Source organism: Oryzias melastigma, linkage group LG21 (assembly GCF_002922805.2).
Source record: "Oryzias melastigma strain HK-1 linkage group LG21, ASM292280v2, whole genome shotgun sequence".
NCBI classification, from domain to species: Eukaryota; Metazoa; Chordata; class Actinopteri; order Beloniformes; family Adrianichthyidae; genus Oryzias; species Oryzias melastigma.
Genome location: NC_050532.1, coordinates 21,450,790 through 21,468,264, shown reverse-complemented (window position 1 = coordinate 21,468,264; position 17,475 = coordinate 21,450,790). Strand labels below are relative to the sequence as shown.

Here is a 17,475-nt window from a genome sequence, read left to right as displayed (position 1 = left end):
CCTGTTCTCCATCTTCCAATTAGGTCCATGGTGCATTCAAAACAGTCAGTGCACACAAACAGGGCCCAGCAAAAAATAGAATAAAAACTCCAATCGGAATTGAATTGAAAGGATTAAAAGAATTGGAAATTGAATCGATTCTGGCTCTTGTGAATCAAATCAAAAAATTTCTGAAAATTATTAACAATACCCAGCCTTACAAAAACCTAACAGTTTAGAAATATCCTTCTTATAATTTAGGGAACAATACAGACAAACCTTTCAGTTAGATTATACTAAGCCTTAGATATATAATAAAACAGTAAATAATAAATCTTTCTAAATTTAGGACAGTGTTTGACACTTTCAACTAAAACAAATGCAAACATATGCAACAGGGATGTTTTTATTTTCAACACAATTTGATTTTATAATGTAACAAATTTAAAGAACTGTGAAATACCTAGCAGCTAATCTTTTCATTACCCAAATGTTTGGTAGCTGATAGAGTTATATATACAGTTATTACACATTTACTCTGAGTGATTTTAACTTCTCTATCTTTAATCTTAAGCGCTTAACGTTGTGTGCAGCTCACATATCAAGAAACAGGAACCGAGCCACAGCTGAAGACAGAGAACATTACATCAGTGAGAGTAAAAAGCGGTTTTCTCCCCCCGTCCCTTCAGAACTGTAGACTTCATGTGATTAGGGAACATCATGAACTAAATAAAAGAAAAGGTTCAGCAGAGAGCGCTTCAGAGCGGAGTCGAGACTGTTTAAACATTCTCTGTCCATTCTCCTTGCAAGTAAAATCCAAATCTGACCTCTCTTGTCTTTCTTGCAGAGAAATGTTTCAGGTTGTTTAAACCTAACAGAAGCTTATTAATATATTTCTGGTATTTTTCAACAGAACGACTACAGATGAAACAGAGTTTGACTTTGAGACTGATTCCTATGACATCCGAATTCCCAATTCAGAAATTGCGGAGAAGACGGCATCTTATATTCCGGAGACTGCTTACTCTCTACGGGTGAGAGGCAGAACACTTCCTCAGCTTTTGTTTAGTTTAGATGTTTTTACTTATGATTGTCTCTGTAAGACTGTAGTTTGAGTTTGACTGGACAATGTGCATGAATGAATAAATGGCTTGTCGTATCGATAAATGTTCCTGTGTTTGTGTGCAGGCTTATTGCAGCATTCTGTACCTGAAACCTCGGATGCAGATGGTGCTGCGTGGGGAAAAGGTCAAAATGGTGCTAATTGCTAAAAGCCTGGCCTCTACAAAAAAAGATTATTACACGCCCAGTTTCCTGGTATCCTTGCCTGGAGCTTTCATTTCTCTGTGCTCTTTTAAGTTTATTTTCCTGCTTTGACTCACAAATCAAAGATTCTGTAGTCAGGTCAAATTCAATTTGTCAAATTTCTGGTTCATAAGACCACAGTTACCATTGCAGGCTGCTAGAATACTCATGAATGCTATGATTTTTTTTCTAGGGTTGTACGATATTATCGGTTATAGATAATTATCGGCTGATGATGGACATTATGAAGTCACGCAGATAATTCCGATAAGAGAAAAATTCACAGATAAAATTAAACGTTTAAACTACTTCCTCACTCACCACTCAGTATTTACTTGTGTTACAACTTATCTGCTGACCTCACAAGTTCTGCTGTCCCCAGTCTAACACAACACTCAATTTCTCCACAGAGCTCGTGATGATCAGCAAAAAAAAGTTCATTTTAGATGCTGAATACCGTTTATCTTCCGGTTGTGTCCTGTCTTTAATAAATTCCAGCTCAAACAGGTGTTTGTTACTTTAGATGCAGCAGAACTGCAATGGAAATCTGTCCCTTAGAACATTAGAAAAGCTCACTTTTATTGTTTAAAAAAAATCTTTAGAACTGGCTGGTGACACACCAGACATGTCAGCATATTTAATGTTTTAATACCCAGAATTTACTCAGGTTGTTGTAAATGTCTTCATATTCCTTGTTTTCTTTAATGTTTTCTATTAGATTCAATGTACATTTTCACAAAAGCCATCGTCTACTCTACAGCCCATTTTACATTTAATTCTTATGATTCATTTTATAACATATGTCTGCTCATTTAACTTTTAAAAATGTCATATGTTTTTACTGCTTTTTCTGCATTTTGTTTCTAACTTTATGTATTATGGGGAGACTATTTTACCATCAGTCTAGGGACAGCAGTCGAAAAATAGCTCTCAAGCCAACTCTGGTGCATTGGCAGCAATGTTTTTTAATGCGCAATGTCCCTGTCAAATAAATGAATTAATTAATACATTGTTTCCTTAAATGTTATTGAAGAGAAAACGTGTTCCCATAACCTTTGGTTTCAACACCAAATCAAAAGATCAGTACGGTGTCATGATGTATCACACAAACAGGCTAATCAAAGCTTATGAGCGTGTGGGCTGCCAGCTCAGGGTGAGTAGCGTCCACGGATGAATTTTTTTTTTTTTAACTCTGTATGTTTCTTAGGTTTTGTAAATGTCATCTTGTGCTGCTTCATACAGGCAAATAAAATGGGTGTTGGCGTCATCGGGATCATAGAGTGTGACTTCCTGGAACCGATGCACAACAAACAAAGCTTTGTTAAGTCTGATGAGTACAGGTATGAACATAAAATATTATTAATGTATCTATTTATATTTCTATGATCCAACCAGATCGATCTGTCTAAGGCAACTTTTTTAATTAAATCGACCTATAACAGTACAAAACGAAGCAAAAAAGTATCAACCCATTGTTACTCTTCAATGTGTGGAAACACTGAATATTGTAAAAACACATGACCATATAGTGTGATATCATGTTTCTAACTGCAACAAATACAAGGAATCTGGAAAACTTCCCTGGAAATCTATCTCTGTATCACGCTGGTTGAATTTTTTGCTAAAGATGCACTGCGGATCGGATCAAATCAGATTGTTCAGAGTGAGCAAAAATCAACCATGAGTTGTATCAGCAACCACAAATCGTGAATGGAATCAAACTGTTATTAAAATGAATTGTTACGCCCCTTGAAAATATGGATTTACAGTTTGAATTTTATCCTGCTTTCAAATTTCCTCGTTGTTTTCGTAAGTTTTACAAGCTTTACTTCTTCAAACAGACAAACCATAAACATTTTAGGAAAAAAACTTGAAGATTACTGGAAGGAGACGCAGTACAGGTGGAAACAAAAACACCCAAACAGCTCCGTTCCAGTGGAGGACACCATGTAGGTATAATATGAAGTAATTATGCATCATGATATGAGAAAATTAACTGAACCTATTTGACTTCTCAGGGAGAAACCGGACCAGAAGTGGGTGCAGTGTGATAACTGCGTGAAGTGGCGAAAAATCCCAGATGGGATTGATGACAGTGAGGTGATTGATAAATGGTACTGCTACATGAACCCAGACAATCAGTTCAGGTAAGATCAGAATCAGAATACTTTGTTTATCCCAGGGGGAAATTGCAATTATAGCAGAGCTATTGTCACACACAGCCCCATAAAAATAGGAATACACAAGAGAAAGAAAAAGCTGTTTACAACACAATCGGTGCAAATTTGTTGTGTACCAGATATACATGTATATGAGAAACTGTTTTATAATGAAGAGTTATATAACTAAATTGCCACAGGAAGGAAGATCTTCTGTGGCACTCAGTTTTTGTTGCAAGGAGTCTACCCTGGGCTTACACCGCCAGCGTCACGGCTCAGTTGCGTGCGCCGCAGTCTTTTCGTAACATTAAAAGTGCGAGAGAAACTTCCACTGCAGACGTTCACGTCCTGCGTCTGCGGACTGACCTCTGCGTCACTGCGAATCCTTTCCATTTGGTTCAAATTTTGACGGACGCCGCAGTTGATCGTTATCACTTTCTGTGAAGTTGGCGCTATTCACGACTTAAACCGGAAACCACGCGAGCAAATTTAAAGTGCATCCGGTATATTTTCAAACTTTCCGCTGAACTCGCCGGTTTCAGCGTGTCGTAAACATTACGTAATTTTCGGGTTACTCAAAGTGTGTTGCAGCACAGCGTTGTCAGTCATAACCATAGACGATGAGAAGCTGATCATAGAGATCCAGCACTACTCTGTCTGGGCTGAGCTTTCACAGGCTGTGGTTGTAGCAGCAGTCAGTGTAAGCCCTCGGCTGTAGCTAGTCCACTCCTGCAACCCAACGAAGCCGTGGCGCTGGCGGTGTAAGCCCGGGGTAAGTCTGGCTGACTGTGAGCTCCTGTATTGGTGCAGGAGCGGGTGGAGGGGATGGGCGGAGTAATCCAGGATGCTTCGCGGTTTCTTGAGCATCCTTCTTTTCATTGCTGTCTCCAAGGAGTCCAGCTTCACTCCCACCACGTCCCCTGCCTTGGAGATCAGTTTATTCAACCTATTACCATCTGTAACTCTCAGACTGCTGCCCCAGCACACCACAGCAAACAAGATGGCACTGGAGACCACAGACTCATAAAACATCCTCACCATAGTTTGGTGAGGATGGAAGGAAGTAGAGCATTAGTGTTCCAACCCAAGTCCAGTTTTCTGTTGATGTAGACTCCCAGGTACTTATAGTCCTCCACCTTGTCCACATTGACCCCTTGGATGGAAACAGGGGTCACAGGAGACTTGGTCTTCTTCAGGTTCACCACCAATTCCTTAGTTTTGGTGACGTTGAGCTGCAGGTGATTCCACTGACACCATGAGACGAAGTCACAAATGACACTCATGTACTCAGACTCCTTCCCTCCGCTGATACAACCAACTATGGCAGAGTCATCTGAAAACTTCTGCAGGTGACAGGATTCTTAGGTTATATTCACTATTGCATATGCTCTGTTCTATCGGACCGACGTAAATTAATTCCCGTTTTAACCTAATGGGCTCTCTTAGCCCGGTATACCTTTTCCCTTTTTACCCTTAAATTTCACAGCGCGTACTTATCCTTCCGTGTACGGCAACGTTTGCATCAGAAACGTGTGTAAGTATATTCAATGATATCCATTACAGGATTTCCTACTGCACGTATAATTACTTTTACTTTTTACTTCACAACTCAGCGCTTGTACTTTTGCCCGTGTACATTAATGGTCGTTTCAGATTTGTGTAAGCACAATTAGTTACTGGTCATTACACAACGTCCTACCGCGAATCTCTCCATACAATTCATATAATTATTAAAGTTGAACTTACCTGGCTCGCGCCCTCGAAAGACGTCACCGTCCAGAGGGCGACGATTGGAGGGTCCTATGGCCGGCCTCGGTCAATCCTGCGAAGTCCGAGGTCTTTGTTTCACGGCCCCCCCCTAAGGGACCGCACTGCCGGCAGATTTCGGCCTCCTTCCCCCGTCGTCCTCCTGGAACGGATGTCGTCTCCCAGGTTTCGGCACCAAGTTTGTTAGGAATAAAAATGTAAGACTCTCTTCAAGATGAATAAAAACAAGAACCAGTCAGTTCAACTTCAAAACACTCTTTTGCAAAAGGGAGGCGGTGGAGAAGAGAGAACAGGTTAACAGCCTGTCTTTGTCCGACTGCCCACCGCCCCACAATGTACAATAGGCTTTTATTAACTTTGCATAGAAAACAGGAACAACACCATATTTGGCGATGGAAAGTTAGTGAGCACATGAAAAAGACCTTGATTTTGAGCACAAGTTCTGACTGTCAGTGTTTATATCAGGAGTTGTCCTTCAGCGGAGACATGCAGGATGAGGGAATAAGGAGCTGAAGCTTAAAAAGCGGTTAGAACTAGTTTGAGCTGACTTTTGCACATATTGTGGCTAGACTCACTGCACCCCCACAAAAATATTTTCTAACAGCCTGCTACCAGATAACTGCTGTTTCGATGTGGGTTTGTACCGCGAGGTGCGCTCGCTCGGATTTCCCTCTCTCTATTCCTCCAGGTGCGCTTGCTCGGATTTCCCTCTCTCTATTCCTCCACGTACGCTTGGATCTCCCTCTCTCTGCTCTGCGTTCGGGACACTGCTTTCAGGAAATAACCCTTTGACTGCTGTTCTTTTGAATACACACATCTGAAAGAAAACTGGACCCAAAAAAAAAAAAAAAAAAAAGTTTGGACAGTTATATGTGTAAACTAAATTCCTGTTACTATTCTTTAATACCCCTTCCTTTGCTGGTTATTTGAAAGTTTTGCTTACCAGTTGGTTTTACTTTTGTATTTTCTGATAAAGAAAAAAAAGAGTTAGTGAAAAACTTTTCTTATGACAGTTTTGAAGAAAAATAATTGACTGGCAAATAACTGAAGCTGAAGTTAAGTGATTGTGTTGATCAAACTCACTGAAGAAGTTTTTTTTGAAAATTGACAGACTTCTTAATTTATATAACCGTTAAAGAATGGCTACCCACCCTGACTTAACCGACCCATATGACGACGATGACTCACATTTTTCAAAACCACCCAGCCAGGCTCCTGTTGACCTTAACCTCAAAGTCCAGTGTTTACAAGCAGAGGTTGAGATACTTCAACAAAGTCTGTATGCCTCTCTTAATATTCAAAAAGACATCCTAAGAAGCTGGCCTCGCCAGAACAAACCTGATGTTGCCGTTCCATGTGATCAAGCAGGCCATCCATTCCCTGCAGCTTCAACACCATTTACACCAGATCACTACAAAAAAAACAAAAAAATGTACTGTGCCACAGACACCTCGCCATGCTTTAAGTTCAGCAGCTGATCCGCATTCACAATCAGATTCACTTGAGCTAATTAATACCACTAAAGTCCTTGCAGCTGCTCTCCATCAGGCTAAATTAGAACCCCCAACATTTGCAAATGATGGAGCAGTGCTTCCAGAAGAATGGCTTCAATCCGTCAATACATACAGATCATCTCTTGGCCTAACAGATAGCCAAACTCTTGATGAACTCCCTCGTTTCCTTAGCAGAGAGCCTAAAAAGTGGTTCACTGTGCTTAATACTCACATCACCATCCATCCATCCATTTTCTTGACCGCTTCATCCCGTTCGGGGTCGCGGGGTGCCGGAGCCTATCCCGGCTGCTGATGGGCGAAGGCGGGGTTCACCCTGGACAGGTCGCCAGTCCGTCGCAGGGCCCTCACATCACCACTTGGGCACAATTTTGTGAGCTATTCAGGACAGAGCAGGGCAGAGCAGACTCTTCGTGCTGCGGAGACTGAGGTCTTTTGGAGTCCAGGGACCACTCCTAAAGTCCTTCTATGACTCCGTAGTGGCATCAGCCATCTTCTATGGAGTGGCCTGCTGGTGCAGCAGCATCTCCTCAGCAGACATGACGAAGCTGGAGAAGCTGGTGAGGAAGGCCAGCTCCGTTCTGGGGCTACCGCTTCAGTCTGTGCAGGAGGTGGGGGAAGAGAGGATGGTAGCCAAGCTCTCATCCTTGATGAGGAACGACGCCTATCCCCTTTGTGACACGGGGCTGGCTCTAAGCAGCTCTTTCAGCCACAGACTGATCCATCCCAGGTGTCTGAAAGAGCGACACCGCAGGTCGTTCCTACCTGCTGCAGTGAGACTGTACAACCAGGGCTGCTCCTAGTGATCCGTTTGATCCGTTTAGTCACTTAGTCACTTTTATTCCTACTGTTGTCACTTTATCTCATAGTCATTCCAAGCTACTTTTAAAAATATGTTGTGCAATTTATTTAACATAAATCATATCCACAGTGCAATTGCTTCTTCTTTTTTTTTCATCTCTTCTTTTTTGTATTTTTTATCTTATTTTGCGCTGTTGTAAATATGTAAATTGTTCCAATTTTTACCTATCTGCAATGCTGCTGTAACACTGAAATTTCCCCACCGTGGGACGAATAAAGGACTATCTTATCTTATCTTATCTTTTCTTACCTGCTGACAATCAGGAACGCATTTGGAGAGGCATTCTTGACCGCACCCAGCATTCTGAGGAGCCGTTACCCACTTTTGTGGCTCACATGCTAAGTGAGTTTAAAAAGCTGAGGAACCCACCTACAGAGCAAGAGCAGTTTGAGCTCATTTGTAAGCACACACAAGAAAAATACAGAGTGGCATTATACAGGGCTCATATTAAGACTACCATTGAATTATTGATGCATGCGCATGATCTTCATTCTGTTCTTGGCCCCAATACAACACAGCAGCCTAATACTCAGATGAAGAATAGACCAGATAGGGAGACCTACTGTTACAAATGTTCCACCCCGGGCTTAACAGTTCGCACCTGCCCTAAATGCTCTACAAGACCCGCTAACTCTCAACTTGCAGTTGATGTGAATGAGCTGCTGCATGACCAAGATTCTTCCACAAATTTTCAGAGAACTGAGTTCGACAGAACAATAAACGAGACTCAACCAGCTAGAAGAAAGCAGGGAAACTTCAATGGGGGGAGGACTTTTTACCGAGGCCACCCTCCCCCAGACAGTAGCATTGCCTCTTCCATTTTCACATACCCCAAATGAACAACCAGCGCTGAATCACGTGGAAGATGACACCTCTCAATCTCCATGGAACACCCCATTCAAAGTCAAAGTGAACCTTAAAGGTGAAGCAGTAGAGGCTACACTTGACACAGGAGCCTCTCTTTCAGCAGTGAGGGCAGACCTGATCCCCGAAGACAGACAAAATCAACCCCTAAAGAAACCATGGGCAGCCCCACCAATTAAACTTGCTAATAACACAGCCTGTGACCCATCAGGGATTGTTTGGTTAACCATTGGATTTATGGGAAAAAAATTCTACCAGAGATTTGTTGTAATACCTGATCTCTCCTCCGCCATTGTGTTGGGAATGGACTTCATGATCCGTACTTCACTGACTATACATGTTCCAACCAGGACGGTGCTCATGGATAATGACCCCTCTCTGTTTCAATGAGAGTAATGACAGTTCTTTGGACTTTAATCTTGAATGTGGCACAATGACCACGGATGATTTTTCTGAAACTGCTCTTCTTGACAAAGTAGACGGAGCTAACTTGGACAGCGCACAAAAGACTGAACTGTTGGGATTGCTCCGAAGCTACAAAGAAATGTTTGATGGTCACCTCGGACGCACGTCCAGGGCTGAACATTCCATTGTCACAGAAAAAGCAAAACCCATTAATCTCCCACCATACCGCACATCGCCAGCAAAAAGACGCATCATTGAGGAACAAGTGCAGAATATGCTTCAAAATGATGTAATTGAACCTGCATCAGGACCTTGGGCTGCCCCTGTAGTCATTGTGAACAACCCATCACGGGAGCCACGTTTCTGTGTGGACTTTCGTGGACTAAATCAACTTACCATCAAAGACTGCTACCCTCTACCACGAATAGATGACTCCTTGGACTTTCTGTCAAGGGGAAAATTCATCAGTACTCTGGACCTTACAAGAAGTTACTGGCAAGTACCTATCGCAGAGGAATCAAAGGCAAAGACTGCATTTGTTACACACTGTGGCCTTTTTCAGTTTTAAGTCCTCCCATTTGGCTTATGCAACGCACCAGCAACTTTTCAGAGACTTATGAACAATGTACTCGCTGGTCTCATCTACAAGTCTTGTGCGGTGTACCTAGATGACATTGTGGTAGCATCGCCCACATTTGAACAACACTTGTTTGACCTTAAAGACGTCCTAGACAGACTTAAATCAGCAGGACTGACACTAAAGCTGAGCAAGTGTCAGTTCTGCCTCAGCGACCTTAGTTTCCTGGGCTACCGAGTCTCTCCATCTGGCATACACCCTGACCCGGACAAAGTGAGAGCTGTAAAAGAGTTTGTAACCCCAGCTTCAGTGAAACAGGTGCGGCAGTTTCTTTGCTTGACAGGATACTACCGCCGTTTTGTGCAGGATTACTCAAAACACGCAGAGCCACTCTTTGCCCTCACAAAAAAAGACGCCCCATTTATTTGGGACAAAAAATGCCAAACCGCTGTGGAGTTTTTAAAAAACTGCATCACGTCTGAACCTGTCCTTAAACTCCCTGACTTCTCACGCCCTTTCTACATCCATACAGATGCTTGTGATGCTGGGCTTGGGGCCGCATTAATGCAGAGAGATGACGAAGGCAGAGATACTGTTGTGGCATATGCAAGTCGGGTGCTGCACATATCAGAAAAACCCTACTCCACCCCAGAGAAAGAGTGTTTAACTGTTATCTGGGCTTTGGAGTATTTTAGGCCATACATTGAGGGCCTTCATGTAACCATATTCACAGACCACAGCAGCCTGAGGTGGTTGATGTCACGCCCCAACCCATCTGGAAGACTGGCTCGCTGGTCACTCCGCCTGCAGGACTTTGACTTCAACATAATTCACAAACCTGGAGAAAACAACAAAGTACCTGATGCCCTTTCCCGTAATCCTCTTCCAGCAGTAGACACACCCCTGGACCTACTACCTCCACATGCCGTGATCGGAAGCATAGACCTCCGCACTCTTCCTCCTGTAACATTGTCAGATCGTTCCCAGGTCTGCCAACTACAACTTGAGGACCCAATTACTGGTGTGCTGCTACATCAGTTGGAAAATGAACAGCAAACGTCAGAGGAGAACCAAAAACTTGCGCAGTACAGCGTTCAAGATGGTCTCCTTTATTTCTGTGATCCTAAAACCAAGTGTGGCCTTTATCCACTAAAACAGATGAAACTTTTTGCTCCCACAGTCATATGGGGTTCTTTGCTAAAATACTATCATGATCATCCCACAGCAGGCCATTTGGGTGTCGCAAAGACATTAGACCGTCTGAGACTCAGGTTTTTTTGGCCAAGCATGAGTTGTGATGCGAAAAACTATGTGGTCTCATGCGCTGTTTGTCAAACCACCAAGCCCAGCCAAAGAAAAACTGCTGGCCTTATGATCCCCATTGAACCCCAGAGACCATGGGAATATACAGGTGTGGACTACGTGGGACCCCTCCCCCGCACATCAAGTGGAAATGTTTACATTCTTGTGTTTGTAGACTACTTCTCTAAATGGATTGAAGTGAGTGCAGTGAGGGAAGCCACTGCTCAAGTTGCTGCAAAAAAGTTCATAAGTGATGTTTTTGCCCGTCATGGTTCACCATCCTACCTCATTTCAGACAGAGGAACCCCTTTTGTCAGTGATCTGTTCGAGCATGTTGTGTCAGTGCTGGGAACCGAGCACAGACTGACCACAGCTTACCATCCCCAGACAAATGCAACTGAACGTGTCAATCGCACATTAAAAACGGCCATTCGAGCGTATGTGGAGAACAAGCACACAAGCTGGGACAAATTTCTCCCTCAAATCTGTTTTGCTCTACGTACTGCCCCCCACGAAAGCACAGGTTTCAGTCCCGCTATGATTCTATACGGGCGAGAACTGGAAACCCCACTTGACCTTGTCACGCAACCTTCTTGGGATGGAATGGAAGAATCAGAAATGTCGTACTCAGAAAACTTGAGGGCTTCCATCCAGGAAGCACAGGATCATGCACGAGCTGCACTTTCAGATAGTCACAGGCGCCGGAAACATTACTATGACTTGAGACGCCGCCATGTTTCTTATGCGGTTGGAGACCTTGTCAGAGTGAAGTCCCACCCAAAATCAGATGCCCTAGCTAATTTTACTGCAAAGTTAGCTCCCCTTTTTACTGGACCATACCGAGTCGCTAAAAAAATGTCAGATGTAAACTATCACCTTATAAGAGTGGACACAGGAGAGAAAGCTGGTGTGTTCCACGTCGCAAACCTACTGCCATTTCATACATGGAACAAAGCTTCAAAAGCCAAGCAAGTTCAAACGGGGCCTCTGGAGGCACCAGACTCTGATTTGGACAATGAAATGCTCCCTGTCGTTGGAAATCAACAGTTGGACAATGAACAGACTGCTACTACTGTTACCTATGAAAAGTCTGGTAACGGAGATCCTGCTAACTCTGACCTTGTTGTCTCACCTCATGACTTTGTACAGACTAGTGACGATTCGAGTCAAAACATAAACATTCATGGCAATCATCCAGATGGACCTTTGACTACTTTTTCAAACTCTTACAACCTCAGACTAAGACTTGTTCCCAGAGTTACCTCTGGATGGGCAGTCACTAAGTGGACTAACCCTTATCATACCTCCAAGTACGACCTGAAATAACTTACCCGTTTGCCCTTTTGTTACGTCTGTTTTGGCTTTGATAGCTTGGGTTTTTGAAAAAAAAAAAAAAAAGGGGGACATTGTTTCTGTTCGTATATAGCAAAGCTTGCTTTTGTTTATCATGCTTCATTCTTTGTGACACCGTGATGTATGTTGGATGTTTCAGTGATTTAGACAGAACAAAACCTGCCCAGTCTGGTTGAAATGCTTTATGCTACTCTGACATGTATGAAAGAGTTGTAATATTGCTCTACCTCAGTTGTGTACGGCTGGGGACAGCCTTTTTTTCACCGGGGGGGTAATGTAATAGTCAGGGGGTTGGACTGGCTCCTTTAGGACTTTCATATGTCCACTGATGATGATATCATATTAGTCGCGCGGCACTGAAGGTGCACGTTCTCGCTGGGACCAGACATTCTCTTCTTTTTTTATTGTAACCCTAAGGTTGTGCAGCTCTTTTTTTTTTATATGTATATTCGGGACATTAGCCGTCCAACCGGGCTTTATAAGGTTGATGAAAACATTAATAAAGAAGACGAACACTGTTGGAGCCCCAAACGTCGTCTAGTCGTGAGTTTTTGTTGCCATCCTCTTTTTCTTTTTTTCTCTCTGCTGAGCTCCTGGGACTTTGCACAACCTGTGAACGTTACAAGGTGCATGTTGAAATGGGATGGGGGTGTGAGGCCCTCATAGGAGGAGGAGGAGGGGGAGGTGTTTGAATCCCACAAGAAGTTAGCTGGAGAACTGGTGGGTGTTAGCCTGATGCTGGAGTGTCTAATCTGTTGAAAAAAAGATTCTGCTTGTTGGCCCTGTCCATGCCACCCTCCACTTTAGCACCACCCTTTGGTTTGTAGCCAGTGATAGTGTCCATCCCCTTCCATACCTCTCTCATGTTATTGATCTGGAGTTCTCTAGCTTCCTACTGTAGGAAGAAGAAGATGAAGCTAGTCCTCCTAGTTTTGGTTTGATACTTTCGGTTTTCTGCATTATTGAAAGCCTAACTTTTATCCACTTGCTCCTATTTGAATTAGTTGTGTACAGTTAAGAATTCCCCCTTTAGAAGAAGTGAGCATGTTTGATGAGAACTCAACTCAAAAAGATGCAAGATTTTGATTTTTACATTAATGTAAGAAAGAAATGTTCTAACCAACCAGCTTCTCAAATTTTTTTAAATCAAAGCCAAAAAAACTTTTTTAAAGGCAGTTTTAAAGGGAAAATCCTCTTAACAAAAAGGGGTTTCAAAGATAACAATTCATGTTTATTTTTTAAATTAAATTATTGTTTTACTTTCTATCATTTTGAAATTTAAAACATCTTTTTCCTGGATATTAGTGAAGATATTTTTAACACAAATAGACACACATAGAGAAGGATGAAAAATGTGAATTAATTAAAGAAACCCCTTTAAAAACAATTAGAACAAAATCAGTAAATTGTTAAATTATTAAAACCAAAATAAATAATATTAAATATGCCCAAAAAACATAGCACAATCATAGTTTGTCTTGACATCAAAGCATTTTATGTTGGATCAAATCGATAAACTGAGCAACTACTTGTTGGTCTTTAAGTGTCGTCCTTCGTGATTATTTAGACAAACTGTTTTCTCAGCTTTATAATATTCTCAATCACTGATAACATCTATATTTCACTCTAAATGTTCTGTTAAGAAATGATACAAGGATAAAATTCCCTTTTCTAAATACTTTACTGATATGTTGTGCTTATGGTGAATCAATTATCAGTAGATTTCCCGTCATCTGCTTAAAGTCCCACTCCGATCATCTTTTGATCTATTGTAAAAGCGTGCCCACTAATCATTCCATTATGATTTTGCCATTTTCATCTAAATTCCAAAAACTTGTGCTGTTTTTGTGCAGAGTTTTTCAATAATTCTTATTTATGTGTCCTGAGCTTTGAGGTTTGTTTTGATGTGAAGCTGCATGGGAAGCTACAGGCGCAGACCCATTCACACACTGATGGTGGCTTCGCTGCCGAACACTGGCACCAACCTTCCACCAGAAGCATTTTGGGGTTCCGTGTCTTGCCCAAGGACACTTCGACACATGAGCGGGCAAGGCGGGAATCTAACCTTCAATCTACCGATCAGGAGTCGACCACTCAGCCGCTGCTCTACGGCAGTAACACAAAAACTATGAATTTACAAAACAATTTGAACAAAAATCACCTGTTATTTTATTTTATTTTTTTATTTTATTGGAATACGCTTTCATAATGACATTTATCATCAAAAAATGCCACAGGAACATGTTAAAATAATAAAAAACACTTTTTATTGGACTGATTCTTAAAAAGCCTCAGGGATGTCATTTTTGTGGTCTCAAATCTTCAGGTTTGTTATTAAATTGGACAGAGAAAAGGAAATAAGTGATCAAGGGTTTTCTAATCTATTTTTTTTCTTTTTTTGCTCCTCCAGGAGCTGTGATGTGGAGGAGGAGCCCGAAGGTTATGATGATGAAACATCAGGATACACCAAAACCTACAAGCAACAGTGAGGCAGCTTTCATTTTGATTCTGATTTTTGTGTTTAATCGCTGTTAAAATACGTGAAACTAATATCAGGCAAAATAAAACGATTAGAATATCTGCTGAAATGAAAGGTCGATGTTTTCGATAAAACTTCAAATATTGGTAGATAACTTAAATTTGTATTTTGATTGTGAACAATTGAAGACAGGAAAATGAATACAAGTCGGTAAGAGGTTTATAAAATAAAGTGCAATTTTCTGTTACAATTGATGAGATTACCTTTTATTATTTACATAAAATTGTCTAAAACAGGTCAGTTTTCAGCTTTCCTGTCTAGACCCATAAACCTGAAGTGTCTTTACACACTTGTGTATGAATGTGTGTGAATTGGTCTGTGAATGTGAAGCGCTTTGGGCCCTCGAAGGAGGGTAGAAAGCACTATACAAGTATACGCCATTTACCATTTACTTGCAGCGATGTCGACATTTTGCCTGATGTCACAATGAAAATAATCTGTTATCACCTATTTTTACAAGTCATCAGTTAACTTTTTTTTTCTGGATTTTGCACTAATATTTTCTTGATTGTTCAAGCTACTTTGCAGAAGTATGTGTTAAGTGTTAAATAATCAAATAAATTAAATAAAACATAGGCAACCACCTGGAACCGTTTCATAAACTTGTTCATTTTTTTACTGTGTTATAAAGTATTCGGATTGGGGTCAATATTATCAGATTTTCAAAATCAAATGACTCTGAATTGAACAATGGGACAACCCTAAATATATCCATAGAATGGATTTTTTTTTCCTTTTCTCTCAAACCATGACTTAATTGAGGATGCATTTTAAGTTTGTTGTTTTTGGTCTTCAGGAGAAAAAGAGCAACACCTTCTCCTCTGGGTACACCAAAACGACCCAGAGAGGATGTCCCGTCCAGAATCTCAGGCACATTGGGAGAAAGGAGCACATGCACCCCATCTGTGCCTGCTGATGTGGAGGATTCAGACAGCCAAACCAGTGACATCATTTCTACTTTGGAGGCCTATAACACCCCAACGCCAGCAAACCCTGATGATGATGAGGGCAACGCTGACCAGGAGGCGATGGAAGAAAAATACTGTACAATGAATACTGTAAGCATTTTGTTGGATTTTAGCAATGACACTTTCATGATCACCCCTTAGAAAAAAATAAACACAGCAGAGTTAAGACGTCCCACAGCTTTGGAGAGGAGCTACAGAAATGTTAGGTTAAGAAACTGTTTTTCTAAACATGAGTGAGGTATCTCACCACGGGGCACGCTGCTATGCGCTTTCCCAGAAACTTGTTAAAAATTACTTCAATCTTGACTGTCAGACAAAAGGTGACGCCTACTTTAGAAGCAGGAGCTTCTTCAATACATGCTCGCTACCCAAGTGTTCACATATTGATGTATGGTTAAGAAACCCTCAAAACTTGATGTATTGGGTCTACCAAACTCGTCATTTTTCGACGTGCTGACTCTTCCTATTAAATCAGGGCTCCAAAACTTCTGAGCCCGGTACCAGGATGTGGACCGCACCGGTACCCTAACCCGGCACCGGACCGGTTAAGGTATTCATACCGGTCACTTCCCGAGGACTGGTCCGTGATCAGACAAAACGCTTGGACCCCTAAATTTGATTGGGCCCTGGTTCAAATCCCACAAGTCTTCATTTTTTGACGCGCTACCAGCTGTCAGTGACTTCGGTAAAGCTAGAACGTGATCACACACACAGACTGATGACTGTAAAGATTTCTATGATTTAAATTGAAATCATTTTTTTGTCTTGTTTAGTTTGATTGAACTGCGTCAAAACGTCTGGCGCCTTCTCCTCATCTGCGTCCCAGCACTTGAACCGGTGCAAATAGATTATGAATCTAACAAGATTGATGACATCCTGAAAAGGCACCTGCACACAAAGATTCCAACTGATGCTTCTTCTCCTTGAAAAGACAGTTTTTAGAAACAAAGAAGGTGGGACACTGAACATGATGGTCCTGCATAGTTCTGGACTGATGAAAATGTTCCTTTCAGTAACGAGAATGATCTTTGGGATCTGTGATGAACTTTCTTAAGAATTCTTGAACAGACAAAATAATATCTGTGTGGAATTTAAGTTGTGTTATTCAAAATTATGTATCGTCATTAGTTATGGGGTGCCATTTGTAAATCAAAGAAGTGAATTTTTTTACATCAGTGTTTTTCAGATATTTAGCATGCTTTAGGGGGGAAAAAAAACAGGTTTTGTTTTTCAAATACATATTATCACCCTAGATCTAATTTAGATCTAATCTAAATATTTATTTTTCCAAATTAAATGTTTTGTAACTAAATATTTAGATCCAAACTAAATATTTAATTTAAATATCTAGATTTAGCTTAAACATAGAATTTGAATTTAAATATTTAAATTTAGGTTAAATATATAATTTGGATTTAAATATTTAGATTTGAGTTAAATATATAGTTTTTTTTCTCCTAAAACACGCCAAATATCTGAAAACATTGATGTCAAAATTTTACTTCTCTGATTTACAAACAGCATTCCATTGTTAGCTGTTTATTTTTTGTTTGAAATAATACTGAAAATTACATTTTAGAGCTGAAAAGCTTCATCTCCTTTTTAATAACTCCAGCATCGAGAATAGATTTCCTCTTCCTAACTGGAATTTGTAGAATTATTTTATAAGAGTGCTTTAAGTTCCACTCCAACTATATTTGTATCTAATGGAAAAATCGTAAAATCGTTTCCAGTGATCTTTTAATTATTGTTATGCTGTTATTAGCCTAAATCAAAAAGCCTGTATTGTATTTTAAGACATATTTTCTGCAGAGCAGCAGGAGCTCACTAGAAATTCACCTCCGAGTTGGAGAGGAAGTAACCCTACACTGATATCCCATCATT

General features: G+C 41.0%; 1 protein-coding gene across 1 annotated transcript in view; it reads left to right on the top strand.

The window, feature by feature from the left end:
• The window catches only part of LOC112155191 (MORC family CW-type zinc finger protein 3-like), a 20,746-nt gene extending 4,585 nt beyond the window's left edge, over nt 1-16,161 (top strand). The window contains 8 exon segments of the mRNA XM_036209638.1: nt 893-1,013; nt 1,168-1,296; nt 2,318-2,437; nt 2,527-2,624; nt 3,126-3,233; nt 3,303-3,431; nt 14,495-14,569; nt 15,420-16,161. Of these exon segments, the coding sequence (XP_036065531.1) occupies nt 893-1,013; nt 1,168-1,296; nt 2,318-2,437; nt 2,527-2,624; nt 3,126-3,233; nt 3,303-3,431; nt 14,495-14,569; nt 15,420-15,732 (1,093 nt within the window). The 3' untranslated portion in view covers nt 15,733-16,161.
• The last annotated feature ends 1,314 nt before the right edge of the window (nt 16,162-17,475 follow it).